The sequence below is a fragment of the Metarhizium robertsii genome (assembly GCF_000187425.2).
Source record: "Metarhizium robertsii ARSEF 23 chromosome Unknown MAA_Scf_1, whole genome shotgun sequence".
NCBI classification, from domain to species: Eukaryota; Fungi; Ascomycota; class Sordariomycetes; order Hypocreales; family Clavicipitaceae; genus Metarhizium; species Metarhizium robertsii.
The window spans coordinates 6,003,119-6,017,567 of record NW_011942149.1 but is presented as its reverse complement, the minus strand read 5'-3'; the positions used below and the strand labels follow the sequence as shown (position 1 = coordinate 6,017,567).

Here is a 14,449-nt window from a genome sequence, read left to right as displayed (position 1 = left end):
GACTGACAGGCTGGATAATCAGACGTGTGGCCCAGCCTAGCCGGGATATTCGTGAAATATTGACTACTAGCAGGACAGATTCTCGAGCTCGCAAGCTTTGCCGGGCCATGAGGAGCCTGCTTCGTTGCTGGTGGTCTCTCTGGTCATATTTCACCATGCGATGACCCCTGTTGCTGGTTGGGGCTCCTACTTGGGGCTCCCACTTGGAGCATTTGGGTAGGAGCACCCTGGCAATTAGCAAGGCCTTGGTTTGTCCCCCAGTCCCTCAGGTCCCTCACTACGTTAGTGCGCAGGCCACACTGCCTGGCTCCTTCCGGCTCTTCGGTACCTCTGCGCCTCTGGAGGCAAAGTACCCGCCCTGCTCCTTCCTCGTACCTCACGCTCCCAGAACTGGGCCCACTCCCTTGGGCTAGGCTGCACTCCTCCACCCCGGCTCTTGCCCCTGGCCTCCGGGAAGTGGTCCTGCAGGGCTCCCCACCCATGTGAGCCACAAACTCTCTATCAAGTCAGTCAGTCACTTACATGCTCCATACACGTCCTTGTCGAGAGGGCTTGCTCGGCTCAACCGCCTCCCTTTCGCCAAGCACGACGTCGCCATGCCGCCATCCGCAAAGAAACCCTCATTCTGTTGCTCCCTTTGCTTTCCACTACTGCGGCCACGACTCAATGTCGACCACAGGCACCCGGTGCATCCAGAGCCAGCCATTTCACACCCCACACGCCTCCGTCATCCAAATCAGGGCCAATTTTGCTTCTGTCCTGCAAAAACCGCCCACAAAGCCTGCGTGCCTGGGTTTGTTCTGGTGTGGTGTCTCATTGCCCCCGTCCTCCATGTTCATTGATGTAATTATTATATAGCATTCTCTTGCCTCGTCCCTCCTGCGCCATGTGTGCTGTTGAACCTGTGTCTCTCGCTTCTCTGCTTCTCGCTGCCGAGTCTTCTAGCACGCCTCCTGTCTCCCACTTGATATACAACAGGCGTAATTACGACCGCAATTTGTTACAGCTGAGCAATCACGGACAGTGTTAAGCCTTGTCTGCGGATTTCAACCTCGGGCTGGTTGTCGGCCGTGCACATAGCTTGAGCTTGGCTTATCTGTCGACTCGCAACGAAGGCCAATTGCAAAAGTTCCGGGAAACTGAACATTCGACTTCTAAATACAACTACTTGCAGCCTCGTTTGACGTTAGCCATTTCCACTCCCATCTGGTCCTCCCCGTTGAGCTACAGTGGGGATATCGTGGCCACGAGGACGGCGCATTCTTCCCAAGCCAGCCTCGTGCTGTCCTAGCTGTTCCAGGCAACGCCGATAACTTTTGGTTTGGCTTGTCCAACGGTTCGAGAATCGACGGTTGACAGTTGCAAAGTTAGAACCCGTGTCCGGGCAGGCATCTCATCTTGGGCCGGAGCCACACAGAGACAGACCGTCTATCAAGCTTCCACAACTACAGACCACCAACGGCCAAAGAGACCAGCCTAAGGGGCACCCTCTAAACCACATTCGACCTCCGAAACCTTACAACCTGTCTCTGCCCACGCTACGCACTGTCCCAAACCTGCCCCGTGGAGATCGCCGTACCGTCCGTTGCAGCATCTGGTCTTGCCATTAATCTAGCCGGTTGTGAAGCAGATCCCGGCTTGCCCGTGCCCGAGCGCAGGTCGAGTACCGCAGTCCACAAGTCCACAAATCCCTTAGTCTTCAGGGTCCTTGGGCCTGTCCCGAATAACGACAGTCCCACGCATAGTGTCTGCTTTCAAAAGCCACAGCTATCTGGGTGCTCCTACTTTTGACAGACCTCACCCCTACCACACCCCCGTCCCACTCCCTCATCCTTGCTCATTAGTCTCCGATCATATATACGTACATGTTGTATGTATATTTATCATCTCCATCTCGCTGCCCTGCTACCCACTGATATCATCAAGCCTTGAGCTCACATTGCTTTGGCTCTGCTGAACATTCATAAAAGAAGACATCTCCCCCCCTTCGTCTCAACCTATCCTCCCATCTTGATCAATCTGTTCATCCATCCATTCCCTTCCTTCTCAACTAGAATTCATCATCCATTACATTCATTCCTTGTGGATGCGTCACAGTCCTTCTGCTCACCTTTATACCTAACAACACAACATCACCACGCCTGCTACTACTGCCCCTCCTGTGTGTACGACATCATACCGATTCTGCGCTTGAACGATCTGCGTAGGTCTGGAAGGATACAACAGTATAACCGGCATTGTTCTCACCGGCGACACTCACAACCTCGCCTCCAAGCCAAACACAACGCAGTCTCACACAATGGAGCTACTTGAGCTTGTCGAATATGAGCCTACGACGCGCCCTTTTCAGTGTGACTGGGAATCTTGCAACAAGGTGTGTAACCTTCTTCATCTTGTTCGCTATTGAACATCGTTTTACTTACCGCGTATGCCAGAGCTTCAACCGCAAGTCAGACTTGCAACGACACTACCGAATTCACACAAATGAGAGGCCTTACACTTGCACAACACCTGGTTGCGGCAAGAGCTTTATTCAGCGCAGTGCTTTGACTGTCCACATCCGAACACATACCGGCGAGAAGCCTCACCAGTGCCAACATATTGGATGTGGAAAGCGCTTCTCCGACGTCAGTCCAGGCCGTCCATCTTTCCCCTGCATGCAGCCTACTTACACTGCACACAGTCTTCGTCTCTTGCTCGTCACCGACGTATCCATACCGGCAAGCGACCCTACAAATGCGCCCATGATGGATGCCTAAAGAGGTGAGTTGATAATGCAATGGAGCAATGACTCAATTCTGACCATAGAAGCAGCTTCTGTCGTAAGACGACAATGGTCAAGCACCAGCGACGATCTCATCAGCGCGGCCTGCACCCTAACGATATGCTTGACGATTGCACCTCGGAATCAGACATGGGCGAGTCCCCTCCTACGCCCGGCCAAACGATGAGTTGGCCCATGCAGGGAGCTATCACTCATCCTGCTATGGCTCATAGCCATCCCATGCATCGAGCTGCCTCATTTGCCGACTTTGGTCATCATGTAAACCAGTATGGCATGTCCCAGCAGATGGGAAGTCGTCACAGCATGCCCGCAGAAGTCCATGAGTACCACGCTCAAGATGCTGGTATGCAGATCGTTCATCGACCTACCGGCATGCCCCAGCAAGCATACTACGTTATTGACCAGAATAACCCTGGCATTGCGACGATGAACACGAACGTGCCTCATGCATACCACATTCCCCGACAACACGTCGAGCGGCCAGCCATTGACATGACCTATAGCGCCGGAAGCATGACTTCTATTAGCAGCAGCCCAGCCAGCTTCTCTCCTGCATCCGGACATAGCCCAGCTATACACGACGGCATGTACACTCATCAGCCTCCCGCTGCGCCTACATACAGCCTGCAGGACGCCGCCTCAGTCGAGACGCAAAACAACATGGTTCCATACGCTCAGCAGATGCCGCAAACGCAAGGATCCCAGCCTGAAAACGAATGGGGATACCACTACCAATCTCCTGTTGAGGTAGCTACGATCGGACAAATTCCTGCTTATGGCTCTGGAGTATACGATATGTACTCTGGTCTCAAGATCGAATTCGACGACCCTACCATGCAACTTCCTAGCTCTCGAGTAGAGACGATGTGAAATCGGAACCACAAACTTGCTGGTCGGTGATTCATCTCGCTGTCATCTCGTGTACTCCTGGCTCTGGACTTAAAAAAATTAATATACCACCTGTACAACTAATCACAACATATTTTCTTACATGGGCGGCACCTACCTTATAATTGATTTCGCATTAATTCTGGGGCGGATATACCATTTGGGATCTACAGAACCAATGATTTTTTTCGACTTACTTTATTACATATTCCTCTTGCCCCTTTCGCTGGCAATCTATTGTTTATTATGTTGGGTGATTGCTTGGAGCTATCGAGTTTCGGTGCATCTTCTAGCTATTTCCCTGGTGTTTTGAGAACGAACGCATGGTTGTGGTATTACTCGGTACTGGCGCGGGTTAAAGGGAGATGAAGGGCATTTATTATGATAAAGAGAATAGGGAGGTTCAAACCAGCATGAGCATTGTATCATGAAGGGTTGGATGAAATGATATTTACTGTACGTGTACTATCCGAAATACAAGGTACTTATTAAACATACTTAATTGAATACATAAACACATAAACATTATATGAGACTTACGAACCTCTTGTTGTGGATTCTCTCCATTGTGTAGTCCAATCTCACCGAAAGTACTTGCACAAGGCTAGCTGAGCCCCGAAGGTTAGTCATATTATATGACAAGTTAATGCAACCAGGGATTTTGCTTATGCTAGTCAGAGTTGTAAGTGTCTATAATCTCTACGGTCTATTTTGGACGGTACTTTCTGCCTACATATTTTAAGGACTGGTATAAAAGCTCTTTACTAACTGTGCTTTTTTTTTGTCTCATTTTCTACTTACCAGCTGGCAACTCTGTCACGCATGACGCCGCTTTTGTATCTAAGCAGGCATTGCCTTTTACTGTAATTTAAATTTACCATTCTTATTCACACTCAGCTAGCTGTCTGTCTCTGCATATTGAATCACCGCAATGCATCGCCTATTATTGTTGCTTACGGGCTCTTGTGTGAGCATCGTATTGGTGCTTTTACCCTTCCATGATCCCTCACATCCGTTTCACAATCCTGGATCTCATTTGCCTTTTTAACCCACATTAACCAACATTGGCTTGCATTTAAATTGATTCAATTCCCTGCTTGCTAGTATCAAGGTATCATTTTTGTGCCGTGAGAAGTCTCTGATTTGTCTTGTCAAGCACACCCTTGGCGTGCCATCCGCTTAGCCCAGTTGGTTGAATAGGAGCACTTTTCATTGTAGCGAATATTATAAATTGAATAGAAGCCACTACATCGTCATATATTGATGTCGAGGACAACACTAGTCAGGCTATCCAAACGATTTCTTATTAGCATGGAGGCATTGGTTAATGTCTACTCAGGGTTCCAAGTGAAATATTTGCCCTGTCAGACCGTACTTCAGGTGCCTTTACTGGGTCTTGGTACCACTGGTAAAGCAATTGAAATGAAGTCTGGGGAAGTCTTTGGAATGTTGTTGGACAATGCAGTGCATTGCTGGTCTGGGCTGACGGTTCGTCGTGTCTATTGTGTCCTTGGAAGATTATGTTCCTCACGTAGGCCAGACTAAGAAGATTATTACGGTGTTGAAGAATTGATGGACTGCCTATTTTGAATGCCTCGACACCGAGTCTCTGGACCGTAAAAAAAAAACAAGTGCTTTGCTGAGATGTGAACCAGACCATGTTGGGACCTGCTTAAGACAGAGAGGCACAGAAAGAAACCCGAATCCAATTCACTTGTAAGTGCAACTGGGTTGATATTAGTTCCAGCTGCCAAGACACTTGACCGGCAATATTTGCCATTGCTAACCCATGGATATGCCGGTGCTGGCTGTGAGATTGTTGGCTAGCTTTGGGTTGGCCCTGTATGCTGCAGGGTCAACCTGCAGCGTTTTCTGCAAGACCCTGAAGTGAAATCCTGGCTTTTCATACCTTGTCTTGTCAGAACGTCACGCTAGCGTCACTGGCATGAAAAATGAAGAGATTCGACGCACGGTCGAGATGGTATCGGGGGGCAGCCGACTTACGCAAAACGTCGAGCTAGTTGCCTGAGTAATCCGACTTCGCCAAGTTATCTACATTAATGCTCGATCCTCAGATCTAATGCGCCCAAGGAAGAAATACTTATCTTTCGAAAGTCACTGTAGCAGGCCTTTCGGGACGACACCTTTGTTGAAGCCGCCCGCTTAATGAGCCACAAAGAAGCAGACTACGTAAGCTCTTCACCTCATTGCTACCACACACATAGGCGGCAATGTCCATCCCAGCTATACATACAGACACAGAGGTGCAGCTTTTGGGTGATGGTTGGAGCCTGGCCTGGGAGTTGGTTGGCACTGCCGAGTTGGTGTGCCGTGATTGCGCATACGAGAGTCCGGATTTTACGTACGAGTGAATACCTCTAAGCACCGTATGATTCGCAAATGTCAATGCGTCTTTATTGTGATGTCATTATTTTGCTGGTCTTTTAAGTAATCAAATGGCCATGCACGTGTAGGTGTTTCGAGAGCAAAGGATTCTATGTGGTTCTGTCGGTTGGTTGCGGAATCGGATCATCCAGCCTCCAGTTGATGACTAAGAGGCTCCCCACGGAAAAATTGGGGCCCACGACAACTTCTTTGTGTTGGGATCCGCCGCCGTTGATCGAAGTGGCAAGTCGACATCATTCCCACGATCACCCACGCTTGTTGGGGATACAACATCGACATCGACACAGCAACCTACATCATGAATGCGTCGATGTGAGAGAGATATCCAGCGGCTAATATCAGCGGTCTGTCCTCATCAGCTACAGTCGGTCGTGTGCGTGTACCGCCGTGATTTGAGGCCGTTGAGCCGAACCGGAACTGGGCATTGATCCACCTGACAAGACATCGGCGACCGCAGCCACTGTTCTTCATCTGTGCTCTATCACGCGATTGCAGAAGGGCCTTTCTATTACTTGATACATTATTCCTGCGGGGTCTTCGCGAGGGTGATGGCTTTCCATGGCGTCCCGGTGAGTTCACGCGAACGAGCACGAGCTAAGTGTCACCAGCGTGATTATGAGCTGACTCAGAAACCATCAGGCCATGGCGTCAGCCGCCGCAGAGGCCTGGCCATCGATTGCGAATTCGTTAATGGGACCCTGGAGAAGTGCGACCTTGCCTACGCGACGGTTGGAACCGACACCTATATCTGATTCCCAAGCTGTTGGGCCAACTGCCTCCAAGTCATCGTTGGCGCAATTGCCGGATTTCATACGAGTTGCGAATCCATCGATATATACTCTCCCCCCAATACCGAAAGGTGCTGTGCCGATGAAAATCCACAATGCCATATCCAATCTTTCTCAAATTGGCTTGCGTGCTGCGAATCCCGTTTTGCGCCAACCCCAATTCCAGCCTAAGGGATATGTGCCACGGGCGCAATGGCGGCCGATGGCTTCGATAACTATGCCGAGATTTACGTTCCAAGGTGTGACAATGCAGCGAAGAGGATTTGGTACAGGATTTGGCAGCTCAAACGGCATCTCCCGCAACCAGCTAGCCACTCTTGAAGAGTCCGCGAACCGCAATGCTGGCAATGCCAACATGCAAAATGCCTTTTATCAGCTCCTCCTTCGAGCAAACATGCCTGGAATCCTAGTCGAACGCTACCAATCAGGACGATTTGCGACAAACGCAGCAACCGAGGAAGCTTACAAAAAAGCATTGACAGCACTTAACGCAGGCACCAATACCACCAGTGGGCCATCTGCTCCATCTGGATACGCTAGAGGACAATGGGCTACTCAGGAGCAAGCTATTGCTAATGCTGCTGTCGCTGGTAGCTCGTACGGTTCTGGAGCTAAAGGAGGCAAAGGGGAGCCAATTCACGTCGTCGTTCAAGAGTCAACACGGTCGCTCATCTTTCGCTGGGTCAAATTCTTTGCGACATTTGTTGTGGTTACGTATCTCTGCTTCGCCGCTGTCACGATTCTTATCGAGACTTTGAGCACCTTTAGACGTGGACCTGGAGCCAAGACGGACTCGGAGGTAAAGGCAGAGAAGCAGACGACCCGATTCAGTGACGTACATGGATGCGATGAGGCCAAAGAAGAACTGCAGGAGGTTGTTGAATTCCTCAAGAACCCAGAGAATTTCTCTGACCTAGGCGCCAAGCTTCCCAAGGGTGTTTTGCTGGTTGGCCCCCCAGGAACTGGAAAGACATTGCTTGCCCGAGCCGTGGCTGGAGAGGCTGGAGTGCCCTTCTTTTACATGTCTGGTAGTGAATTTGACGAGATCTTTGTCGGCGTGGGAGCTAAGCGTGTGCGTGAGCTCTTTGCTGCGGCCAAGGCAAAGTCCCCTGCCATCATATTTATCGATGAACTGGATGCTATTGGCGGCAAGAGAAACCCTCGAGATCAGGCACATGCGAAGCAGACTCTTAATCAGCTCCTTACCGAGCTCGATGGATTCGACCAAGACACCAAGATTATCATCATGGGCGCTACTAACCTGCCAAACCTGCTTGACAAGGCTTTGACCAGACCAGGTCGCTTCGATCGTCACATCAACGTGGACTTGCCGGATGTTCGCGGTCGCCTCGCTATTTTGAAGCACCACGCCAAGAAGATCAAGGCGGCACCGGATGTTGATTTGGATGCCATTGCTGCTCGCTCTCCTGGACGATCTGGCGCTGAACTGGAAAATATGCTCAATCTCGCTGCCCTTCGAGCCAGCAGAGCTAGAGCCACAGTGGTTTCCAAGGAAGACCTGGATTGGGCATTTGACCGGGTTACCATGGGTGCCGAGAGGAAATCAATGGTTGTTACGGAAAAAGAAAAGGAAATGACAGCTTATCACGAGGCCGGCCATGCGCTTGTGCAGCTTTTTGAAAAGGACAGCTCCAGCAGACTCTACAAGGTCACCATCCTGCCGAAGGGTCCATCTTTGGGACATACTGCCCACGTGCCGCAGATGGACAAGTACTCATACACCGCTGCCGAGTATATGTCCAACATCCGCGTGCTTCTTGGAGGGAAAATGGCTGAAGAGATGAGATATGGTGACGATAAGGTTACGTCTGGAGTATCAAATGTAAGTGGGCTCTCGGTTAAGGCTTTTGTTTTGGGCATTTATTGATGTTTACTGACATTTGCCCCGCGTAGGACTTGGAGAAGGCTACTGATTTGAGTTTCATGATGATCACCAACTTTGGCATGTCGAATGTGCTGGGACCCGTGGAGTATGGCAGAAGATATGAAAATCTCAGCTCCGAAACTCGAGCTATGATTGAAGGAGAAGTTCAAAAGACTCTGAAGAAATTATATGAGGACGTAAGAAAACTACTCACGGAAAAGCGGAAGGAGCTCGACCTTTTGGCGCAAGCTCTTGTTCAGTATGAGACTCTGGACAAGAAGGAAGTGGAGTTGGTGATTCGAGGAGAGAAGCTGCCAGGGCGAAGCATTGTCCCCAGGGGCCCGCTGGTATTGCCAATTCCTTCGGATACACCCCAACCACCCGGTCTGGGCAATGTTCCGCATCCACAGCCATCCGGGTCAGAGGCACCGCCACCAGCCCAGGCGGATTCATCAGGAGTTGACAGTTGAAACGTCGGTATCGGCATCAGGTGGAGTAGGGCCGGGGGTAGTTGGAAGGAAGCAGAGACAGATGACAGATGGCTGCGTGTGTAACCCTTGACAGAGCATGGGAAAGCTTGTTCCCGGCCTGGACTCAAGTTGACGATGTATTCTCTCAAGAGCGGATGTCGGGCGGTTGCCCCTTTGTACATTTACGGGTTTAGGCTATATACCATTCAATGCATATTTTCTTGTGTCGATGGACTTGATGATGTTTTGGTTGAATGTTGTTTCTGTGAAGGGCAACGTCGGATGTCAAGTCAACAAAAGTGTTGACTTACCTCATATCATGTTACATTGGACGTAATGTAAAGGTCGCTGAAAGAAAACTGCAGACAATCTCGAAGCGAAGCAGGCGGCAATGCAAGCATTTTACCCAAATCATGTGCCGACATATCAATGTATTCCGAAGCATGATCTTTGTCGGCGATTATGTGTCGTCGCCGCCCCGCATCCAAACACACGTCAAGCATAAAATACGGCAGCCTCGACTCTCGTTCTTGCTGCAAAAACAACCCGATCAGGCTGAGCAGAAGCCAAAAGAGGAAGGACCGCACAGAATTCACATCTACGCGAGCCTGCAAGTCGCACATTTTTTTACTTCAATGCTCTCTTTTTTTTTTTCATTGATTTATAATCACAAACCAGCGTCACCTTTTCTTTACTGACCCAGCGTGACGTGACGCACGTATGCGCAATACAATCACATCAGTCTCCCCCACCCCGGTCGTCCCCGTCTCCCGTCTCCCGTCCCGTCGCGTATCTGCAATATGCCAGACAACACAGCACACACCCTCACACGGTGAAAGGGGGGGAAAACCAAGGATACCCTCTCTCCGCCCTACCGTACAGAGGGAGTACGGAGTAGTACTGCCACTTCCTCGTAGCTGACGGATTGCGACTCCCATTGTGAACCGATTGGGTCGTGTGACCTGGCCGCACATGGCTGGGTTTTGTCTATTCGCCCCCGGGGTTTAACTTTTCTCTGCCTCCTTCGGATAAATACCACGATGACAGGGGAGAGAGAGAGAGAGACAAAAACCGCAGGGAACAAAGCGACTGGCGGGCTCGCGAAGCAAAAGACATGATTGGCACATTTTTGTCTCTGACCACAGGCACATGGCTGTACGACCGGTGTGCTCGGGAGCATGATTGGGTTTTCTCTCCAGCTTTGTAGCGTTCATCTCCTTCCCGCCCGTGGTTCTGTGCAACCCACCGTTATCGTGGGGTTGATTTTTGTTGTTGACCTTGCTTCGCTCTCTCAGGGAACCCGTGTACATATTGCACGTACGGAGTACTGGCAGCGAGGCTTTTCATCCGCTTACGAAAGTGGCGCTTTCTTGGGTATCTCTGGCTTTGGGGGCCGCCGCGCCCGTTTCTTCGGCCGTGGGTTCCTAGATGTCTCTTTGTGCACAGAGTGTACTCGGTACAGAGTCTTCCGTATTGGGGGGCGGGATTGATGACGCCACAACGGCATCGGGTGTCAGTTGCATTGATTTCTTGCATTTGCAGACAAGGACAACAAAAAAGGCCAAGACAGCCGGAGAAATACTAGCAAAACCAACATGTCAACAAGCAAGGGCTGTAGATACTCTCCTGTATCGAGTATACGGAGGACATGGTTGATGCTTGTGACGCAGGGGTTCATTTCACATAAGGCTGACTTGCATGCGTCGCTCGCTCCTCTTGGGCTGCCAACGGCCGAAAACGAGAAAAACAACAAGTACATGGCTGCCAACCTGGCTATGTAGGCACACTTGTCTGTTGTGCATTGGCAGGGTTTAAATTCAAACCTGCATGGGCAATATGTGTGTGCCGGGGAATGGTAAAGGGGCAACGGGAGAATTATAACTCTGTGCGACCCCCATACGTGATTATACAATACGTCTCTCTGATTTTTTTTTCAGCTCCAGTGTCCCATCCTTTGGTCGTTGTTATTGTACGAGTCGTTTTTTCCGGGGTCAAGCAGGGCAAGAAAAAGAAGACGACGGCAGACGAAAAGAAGAGTATGTACTATTGAGCGGCACGCTGCATGTTGTGCGACAATATTAACCCCCATCGTCACTGACCTCAGTGTCTCTCGCTTGGAGGGCGTGAATCAATCGCCGTACATGGACCCATCCGGCTTCTTTTCCTCTTGATTTATTTCTTCTCCCTCAGAGGGGGCTATTCAATGCGTCCCCGTCTTTTTATTCTGGCTCTTGCCCTTCCCCCTCGTCACCCCTCCTTGTGACACATTATATGATAGGGGAAAAAACTGCCCTTTTCGCCTCGATTCCATCCGGCGCAAGCCCGTTGCAAAGAAGCAATCCGTCTTGGCGAAACCTCAAGGGCATCGAGGAAACCAGGCACACCAAAAAAATCTGTTACAAGGGCTCTATTGCTATCCCCCCCCTTGCCCACGAATAATGCGTCCTGCCACGTTTTTCTCATCACACTGACTGGGCGGACGGAAAATAAAAATAAAATAAATAATAGGTGGCGGGTTGCGGGAGGGCCTACGAGTCGTCGGTCGTTCCTTCCCTTGCCGGCCTCTCCGTGTATAATTTATGCGGCTCTGGTTATCTGGAAATTAAACAACAAAGCAAGCCATCCTGCGTGGAATTGCCAACCAGAGAACCTTGTTCTTCACCTCTATTGTATTCCTTCTTTCTTTCTTTCTTCCTTCCTTCCTTCCTTCTTCTTCTTCTTCCTCGACCGCGTCCGCTTCTACTTACGTGTACTACGACTTCGCTGGCCGGGAGACGGGCGCCCTTTCTCAGATCAAACCCGGAAGTGGTCTTTTTGACGCTGTTTCTGTTTGAAGACTCCCTCACCTTGTTCGGTCCTCATACTTTGTGGATCCCCCCTCCCAACCATCGAGATACTGGCAGTGCCCGTATGGGGAGCAGATGACAAGCGACACGAGAGCGGAAAAAAGAAAAAGAAAGGAAAATCAAGGGTGCGCGCAGCTCGGGGGCGCTCCCCCTTTCCCAGCCTTTTGGATTTCGACTTCGGATGGCATCTGTCGGCGGGGATCGCCTCGTGGAGACGAAATCTGTCATTGGGGACCATCAGGCGATGGCCAGGGCGACGCCGAGGCCTCATCCCTGCGGATGTGGGCGTGTAAGAGCAGCGCCGGGAAGGGGGAGTCGAGCCACAGCCACGCGCGAGTTCATGCGTCGTCCAAGGGACAGCAAAACGCTGGTGCGAACGTCGTCGTCTTCGACGGTCGGTGCGAATGTTGGTCGTCATGGTTGCGACTCTCTTTGTTCGCCAAGCCGCTCCGGGCCTGTTGTTCATGTCGGCGTTGGTGCGCACGACTGCATCTGCAGATGCAAGAACCAACAACAAGGCCACGACGAGAACAACCGCAGCAGAAGCAGCAGTTGCACGCGCCGAGCAAGCTGCTCTACTCAACGAGCAGACTGCCGCGCCTGCGATTGCCAACTGGACTCGATGGTGCGCGATACGCCTGCCCAAGGACTCGTTGCCACCCTGAAGCGGTTCGTCGACACTTACACACTCCCACCCATCCTTGAACCTTCTAACAAAAGGTCTAAATAGCCTCTCCGGCCACTCAGCGCTCCAGCCGACTGCCCAACACTCGCCGGATACGGATGCAGGACCAAAGCAAGCACCACCGCCTCCGTCATTATCACCGCACCACCACACCGCTCAGGGCAATCCATGTAAGTCGACGACGACGCCCGGCCCAACGACCACAGCAACAAGCAAGCATGCTCGGATTCTTTCATCGTCCACCCAACAACCAACACAAACACCGCCCGCCGCCCTTGAAAACCGCCAAATCCCGCCTCCGTCTCCCTCCCCTTCCACCGCCGCCGGCACATATATCCAAGACCCTTCACTTGGTATTCTGCTGCCCGGCACCATCACCCCCACAGCCACCCCTTCCAACACATCCTCGAACGCATCTATATCAACCGCCGTCATTGTCACCATTGTCCTGGGCACAATTGCCGGCGTCGTAACAGTTAGCCTGGTCGTCATTCTCATCAACATGCAGCTCCGCCGGCGAAGAAGAAGAGGAGGTCAGCCTTGTTCCCCCACGGAGAGCGACAAAAAGGGCCTCAGTGCGAATGCCAGTTCAACGGTGCTAAACTCGCCAGGTCTCGCGTCACCGTTTCCCAAAATGACCACCTCGACGCCGCCAATGGCCCCGGGGACCGAAATCCCAGCCAAGGGCGGAAATGACGTTAGGCTAGACGAGCTGAGGCCGCCTCCGAGACTTGGCGAGAGAAGGTTCCATCAGATAACAAGGAGCGAGGGCTCCATCGAAGTCCGGCCATCGCGAAGCTTGCACCACACACGCTGGGGAAAGCCCTCTAGTCTGGGGAACATACCTTCTGCCAAAGACATGCCGTCCTATTACGTGGGTGATGGGCAAACGCATGACCATGCGTCCCCAGACTCGCGATCACCAGGCCGTAATCATCAGTACAACCTCTTTCCTACGAGGACAACACCACCGGCAATCAAGACGCACAAACTAGCCGCATCAACATCCACCACGTCTACCCTCCAGGGAACAGGGGCGACTCCACCGCGGACTCCAAAGAGCGGCGTTCTCAGCCCAGTCAACGGCCTCGTGTCGCCGGGACCTCCGCCAACGCGGGCGCTGCCTTCTCCGCCCTTGAAGTACTGGCAGGTCAACCCGCTGTCACCACCGTTGGACTCGCAAATGGACCATGTTCGTCCAGAGGAGATTGGGGTAGCCATTGGGTCGCCCACAACAGAGGAGAGGAGGGAGAAGAGGCCGCGCTTGGATGAGAGCGACATGGAGAGGCTGGGCGGCACGTACTCGCCCTTTAGGAGGTGATGTATTCATCGACATGAAACCATGAACCGTTTTGTATTTGATATTGACTTGGCATATAATGATGGTGAGAGGAGTATGAAGTAATGGAATATGAGACATGTACGCGTTGGTGTATGAGCACGACTTGCACAGCATTTGGGTTGCGTTGGGTTGCGATGCCATGGCATTGGCATTGGCATTGGCATTGGCCTGGGGCATGAACGATTAAATTAGGACCACAGGGTACGGTTCACCACGCATGGTATGGCATTCGTTTGGGCGAAATAATCTTTTTTTTTAATTCTTTTTTTTTCAACCTCCTGTTGTATTATAAAGCCGGGTCGTCTAGAGAAAGCTAATTTTGATTCAACGTCATGCCCTCATCGCGCCCTTTGC

The 14,449-nt window shown here is 51.4% G+C and overlaps 3 protein-coding genes across 3 annotated transcripts; all 3 read left to right on the top strand.

Moving 5' to 3' along the window:
* Positions 1 to 2,324: 2,324 nt before the first annotated feature.
* On the top strand, positions 2,325 to 3,655 carry MAA_01771 (zinc finger domain-containing protein; the record flags this gene model as incomplete). The annotated part of the gene is made up of 3 exons (XM_007819769.1): positions 2,325 to 2,627; positions 2,684 to 2,763; positions 2,815 to 3,655. The coding sequence occupies 3 exons, from the start codon at positions 2,325 to 2,327 to the stop codon at positions 3,653 to 3,655; spliced, it is 1,224 nt and encodes a 407-aa protein (XP_007817960.1).
* A 3,459-nt stretch (positions 3,656 to 7,114) lies between these two features.
* Positions 7,115 to 9,222, top strand: MAA_01772 (intermembrane space AAA protease IAP-1; the record flags this gene model as incomplete). Its single annotated transcript, XM_007819770.2, has 2 exons — positions 7,115 to 8,710; positions 8,782 to 9,222. 2 exons carry the CDS (start codon positions 7,115 to 7,117, stop codon positions 9,220 to 9,222), a joined length of 2,037 nt encoding a protein of 678 aa, XP_007817961.2.
* Positions 9,223 to 12,484: 3,262 nt separating this feature from the next.
* On the top strand, positions 12,485 to 14,074 carry MAA_01773 (uncharacterized protein; the record flags this gene model as incomplete). The annotated part of the gene is made up of 2 exons (XM_007819771.1): positions 12,485 to 12,693; positions 12,799 to 14,074. The coding sequence occupies 2 exons, from the start codon at positions 12,485 to 12,487 to the stop codon at positions 14,072 to 14,074; spliced, it is 1,485 nt and encodes a 494-aa protein (XP_007817962.1).
* Between the last annotated feature and the right edge of the window lie 375 nt (positions 14,075 to 14,449).